Source organism: Labeo rohita, chromosome 5 (assembly GCF_022985175.1).
Source record: "Labeo rohita strain BAU-BD-2019 chromosome 5, IGBB_LRoh.1.0, whole genome shotgun sequence".
In the NCBI taxonomy this organism is placed as follows: domain Eukaryota; kingdom Metazoa; phylum Chordata; class Actinopteri; order Cypriniformes; family Cyprinidae; genus Labeo; species Labeo rohita.
In genome coordinates, this window is record NC_066873.1 from 11,595,452 (window position 1) to 11,601,451 (window position 6,000).

Below are 6,000 nucleotides of genomic sequence, written 5' to 3' on the forward strand. Positions count from 1 at the left end.
ACAAGATGTAAAACAAGTCTCTGATGTCCACAGAGTGTGTATGTGATGTTTTAGCTTAAAATACCAGACAGATACTTTTTAATAGCTTGTTGTAGGAGTAGTTCACTTCCAGAACAAACATTTACGGATAATGTACTCGCCCCTTGTCATTCAAGATATTCATATCTATCTTTCTTTCAGAAATGGTTTTGTTGAGGAAAACATTTTAGGATTTCTCTCCATATAGTGGACTTCTATGGTGCCCCTGAGCTTGAACTTCCAAAATGCAGTTTAAATGCAGCTTCAAAAGGATTTAAACGATCCCAGCAGGTTGTAACGTGAAAAGAGTGGAGGAAGCAAATGCAGGATGATGACAGTTTATTAATAATGAAACAGGTAAACACAGTGACAGTGATGAAGGCTCTCGGCTGGGTGATGCAGGGGCAAGATGGCTGGTGACAGCGTGGAGTGAAGTCCGGTGGTGATGGCGTGAATCCGGTGCAGGCACGAAAAAGACACGACGACATCCAACACGAACAATCCACACGAAGACCAGACTAAAGTGACGACAGGAACAGGAACAGAGATCCGGATGAACTATTGGACGAGGGAGAGGAGAATGAGGTGAGTATTTAAAGCCAGCGATAATGAGAGACACCTGTGCCGGACTGATTAGCAGCTCAGCTGAGCGAGCAGGCATCACATGACAAACATACAGATCACGAGACCTGAGAACACGGCAGATGTGTGAACCGTGACAGTACCCCCTCTCCTAGGAACGTCCCCTGACGTTCCCAGATAGCCTTACCCGTTGATTGTAATCATCGATAAGGGAGTGATCCAGGATGTCCCTGGCTGGTACCCAACTTCTCTCCTCCGGACCGTAACCTTCCCAGTCCACCAAGTACTGGTATCCGCGCCCCCTCCGCCTAGAATCCAGAATGCGATTGACCGAATAGGTGGGTTCCCCGTCTACGAGTCGCGGCGGTGGGGGAACCGGGGCTGGCGGATTAATGCGTGAGAAAAAAACGGGTTTGATTTTGGAAACGTGGAACACGGGGTGAATTCTCCTGTATACTGGAGGAAGTTTAAGGCGGACTGCCACCGGGCTAATGATTTTGGTGACAGGAAACGGGCCAATGAATTTGGGAGCAAGTTTATTCGAGACGGATCGGAGCGGAATGTTCTTGGTAGAAAGCCACACTTTGGAACCGACGACGTATACGGGAGGCCTTGACCGGTGGCGATCAGCCTTGGCCTTGGTGCGCGCTCCCACCTGGAGTAGAGTCTCGCGGGCTCTGGTCCAGGTGCGATGGCACCTCTGGATGAAAGCGTGGGCGGAGGGGACCGCGACTTCGGATTCCAGACTAGGAAAAATTGGTGGCTGGTACCCTAAGCTACATTCAAATGGTGATAGGCCCGTAGACGATACTGGTAATGAATTGTGGGCATACTCCACCATTGAGAGTTGTTGGCTCCAGGAGGAAGGACTTCTAGTGACCATACATCGCAAAGTTCTTTCCAAATCTTGGTTGGCTCTCTCAGTTTGACCATTGCTTTGAGGATGGAACCCCGAAGAGAGACTAACAGTTGCCCCCAGTAATCTACAAAACTCTTGCCAAAATTTGGACACAAATTGGGGTCCCCTGTCGGAGACCACGTCCGTCGGGAGGCCATGTAAGCGAAAAACGTGGTCCACGACAGTCACCGCTGTCTCCTTGGCTGAGGGTAATTTGGGCAAGGGAATAAAATGGGCCGCCTTCGAGAACCGGTCCACCACGGTCAAAACTACCGTGTTGCCCTGAGAGGGCGGGAGGGCGGTGACAAAATCTAGCGCAATGTGGGACCAGGGTCTCGAAGGGACCGGCAGCGGTTGAAGGAGTCCATCTGGAGGTCTGTTAGATGTCTTACCAATGGCACAAACTGAGCAAGCCAAAACAAAACTGCGAACGTCACGAGCCATAAGAGGCCACCAAAACCGTTGCTTAACCACATGTATGGTACGATTGACTCCTGGGTGGCATGCTACATTAGAACAGTGACCCCACTGAATAACCTCGGACCGTAATTCCTCTGGCACAAATAACCGGTTCGGTGGACAAGCGACCGGAGGCGTTACCCCTTCTAAGGCTGTCTTAACCTTCGTTTCGACCTCCCATGTGAGAGTTGAAACGATAAGCGTCTCAGGAAAAATACTCTCGGGAGTGGACGGGCGATCGGTGTGGTCAAAAATACGCGACAAAGAATCGGGTTTGACATTTTTGGAACCCGGGCGGTACGAAATGGTAAAGTCAAAACGTCCGAAAAAAAGTGCCCACCAAGCCTGCCTAGAGTTCAATCTTTTGGCAGTTTTAATATATTCGAGGTTCTTATGATCGGTCCATACAATGAAAGGTACCCCCGACCCCTCCAGCCAATGACGCCATTCCTCTAATGCCAACTTGACTGCCAACAACTCTCGATTACCAATATTGTAATTTGACTCAGCCGGTGACAGACGATGTGAAAAAAACGCGGAGGGATGCATCTTGTCGTCTGTGGCCGAACGCTGTGATAGAACCGCACCTACCCCCACCTCCGACGCGTCAACCTCCACCACAAACTGACGTGATGGATCAGGGGTCACGAGAATGGGAGCCGAAACGAAGCGGCTCTTCAGTTTGGCAAACGCAGCCTCAGCTGTGTCAGACCACCTGAACGTCGTTCTGGGGGAGGTTAAGGCGGTCAGAGGCGCGGCTAGTTGGCTGAAATTGCGGATGAAACGTCGGTAAAAATTGGCAAACCCCAGAAACCTCTGCAGGGCCTTACGGGAATCTGGAGTTGGCCAATCCACCACAGCCTGAACTTTCGCTGGATCCACACGAATTCCCTCAGCCGACAAGATGTACCCTAGGAAAGGAACAGACTGTGCATGAAAAACGCATTTCTCCGCCTTGACAAAAAGCCCATTCTCTAACAGCCTCTGAAGCACTCGCCGGACGTGCTGCACATGTTCCTGGAGAGACGAGGAAAAAATCAATATGTCGTCCAGGTAGACATATATGAACTGGTCGACCATGTCTCGCAGCACGTCATTGACGAGTGCCTGAAAGACCCCTGGGGAGTTGGACAAACCGAAGGGCATGACCAAGTATTCAAAGTGCCCCCTGGGGGTATTAAAGGCGGTCTTCCATTCATCTCCCCTCCTGATGCGGACCAAATGATATGCATTCCTTAAGTCCAATTTAGTGAAGACTGACGCTCCCTGCAACCTCTCGAAGGCTGAGGATATCAACGGCAAAGGGTAGGTATTCTTTACCGTGATATTATTCAACCCCCGGTAATCAATACAAGGTCGCAGAGATCCGTCTTTCTTCCCCACAAAAAAGAACCCCGCCCCCGCTGGAGAAGAGGAGGGTCGAATGAACCCGGCTGCTAGAGAATCAGAAATGTATTTCTCCATAGCCTCCCTCTCAGGAACAGAGAGTGAATATAATTTGCCCTTAGGCGGAGACGTACCTGGCAATAACTCTATCGCACAGTCATAGGGACGATGAGGAGGGAGAGAAGCAGCCCGAGACTTACTGAACACTTCCTTCAGGTCGAGGTACTCTACGGGCACGTTACTCACATCCACCGGCTTCTCCTGAAACAGAGAAACAGAAACAGACGGACAAGCAGACACAAGACAAGATTAATGACATTTAGTGCTCCACTCAGACACGGACTGGAGCTGCCAATCAATCCGGGGGTTGTGTTTGATGAGCCAAGGATGTCCAAGAACAACGGGTGCAAGAGGGGAGTCCAGAATGTAAAAGGGGATACTCTCACTGTGGTTGCCAGATACAGTGAGAGTAACGGGTTTAGTGACGAATGTGATCTTGGGTAGAGTTTGACCATTGAGAGCGTTGACGGTGATGGGGTCGGTGAGGGGACTGAGGGGAACCTGATTGGAACGTGCAAACGAATAGTCCATGAAATTACCTTCAGCCCCAGAGTCCAGAAGTGCAGTGCAGTGAAGATCGTGATTCTGCCATCTTAGCCTAACCGGAAGGAGCGTGGAGGTCGCGCTGGATGAGGTCTTCTTAGCGGAGATCCCACCCGACAGTAGCCTCAGATTTACTGTCGGGCTGGCCCTTTTACCGGGCAGTTGAAAGCGTAATGTCCAGGAGCTCCACAGTATAAACAAAGGCCCCGGGATCTCCGCCTCTCCTTCTCCTCCCGGGAAAGCCGAGCTCGACCCACCTGCATGGGTTCGTGTTCGTCGTGGGGGCTGATCGCGTCATGGCCGCTGGCTCGTGGTGGAATTCCCTCGCCGCTCGGCCCGAGAGAGACGAGAGTCTACCCGCAAAGCAAGGTCGATGAGTCCATTGAGGTTAGCGGGTAGATCCAGGGCGTAGATCTCCTTTTGAACGCGATCAGCCAGCCCATGCAGGAACATATCCCACTGCACCTCCTCATTCCATTGACACTCTGCCGCGAGGGTGCGAAACTCGATTGAATAGTCAGAGACGGATCTCTCCCCCTGTCGGAGATCCATCAAAGTCCGCGCGGCTTCGGGGAGGGAGGCACAAACACCCTCTTCATTTCACCCAAACACCCTCTTCATTTCGGCCGAGAGTGTCGAGAATGAGGCACAACAGGGATCTTGATTTTCCCACACCGCCGTGCCCCAAAGCGCCGCCCTCCCCGTCAATAGGGTGAGCACGAACGCCACCTTGCTTTCCTCACTACCGAATGTGCGAGGTTGTAACGCAAAATGCATCGAGCATTTAGTGAGGAAAGCTCGGCAGAAATTCGGCTCACCACTATAGACCTCCGGCGGGGGAAGGCGGGGCTCCAGCTGTTGAGCCGCAGCAGATGGTCCGAGTGCTGCGAGAGGGGCGGGCGGCGTGGGCGGCGTGACTGGCGCAGCGGGAAGTTGCAACTGTTGCATACGCTGAGTCAGCTCGGACACCTGCACCACAAGAGCACGGATAGCCTGACCGGAATCGCTCGTGCTCTTTTCCTGTTTCTCCAGCCGAGAGATACAATCCTGGAGATAATCTTCCATCGTGGGTTGTGAGGTGCCTGCTGCTTCCATTACGGTCCGATAGTTCTGTAACGTGAAAAGAGTGGAGGAAGCAAATGCAGGATGATGACAGTTTATTAATAATGAAACAGGTAAACACAGTGACGGTGATGAAGGCTCTCGACTGGGTGATGCAGGGGCAAGATGGCTGGTGACAGCGTGGAGTCAAGTCCCGTGGTGATGGCGTGAATCCGGTGCAGGCACGAAAAAGACACGACGACATCCAACACGAACAATCCACACAAAGACCAGACTAAAGTGACGACAGGAACAGGAACAGAGATCCGGATGAACTATCGGACGAGGGAGAGGAGAATGAGGTGAGTATTTAAAGCCAGCGATAATGAGAGACACCTGTGCCGGACTGATTAGCAGCTCAGCTGAGCGAGCAGGCATCACATGACAAACATACAGATCACGAGACCTGAGAACACGGCAGATGTGTGAACCGTGACACAGGTCTTATCTATTGAAACAATTGATTATTTTCTTTAAAAGAATTACAATTTATATACTTTTTAACCTCAAATGCTCATCTTGTCTAGGTCTGTGTGAACTCTGTTTTTTCTGATTCAGTACAGTTAGGGTATGTCGAAAAACTCTCATTTTCTCCTCCAACTTCAAAATCATTCTAAATGATTTTACCTTCTTTTTGTAAAGGGCATTTGACCTCCTTTGCATCTTCACTTTGTAAACACTGGGTCAGTACTTCTGCAGCAATTTAGGATGATTTTGAAGTTGGAAGAGAAAATGAGATGGGAGTTTTCGACCTACCCTAACTGTATTGAACTGGAAAAAACAGTGTTCACGTAGACCTAGACAAGATGAGCGTTTGAGGTTAAAAAGCATATAAATTGTATATATATATATATTTTTTTTTTTAATATAAAATAACTGATTATTTCACTAGATAAGACCCTTATTCCTCAGCTGGGATCGTTTAGAGCTATTTGAAGCTGCATTTAAACTGC

At 50.2% G+C, this 6,000-nt stretch overlaps 1 protein-coding gene across 1 annotated transcript; it reads right to left on the minus strand.

The window, feature by feature from the left end:
• Positions 1-4,273: 4,273 nt before the first annotated feature.
• LOC127165105 (protein LDOC1) lies at positions 4,274-5,172 on the minus strand. The gene is made up of 2 exons (XM_051109420.1): positions 4,551-5,172; positions 4,274-4,512 (listed from the first exon to the last, which is right to left on the minus strand). The coding sequence occupies exons 1-2, from the start codon at positions 5,039-5,041 to the stop codon at positions 4,464-4,466; spliced, it is 540 nt and encodes a 179-aa protein (XP_050965377.1). The 5' UTR covers positions 5,042-5,172; the 3' UTR covers positions 4,274-4,463.
• Between the last annotated feature and the right edge of the window lie 828 nt (positions 5,173-6,000).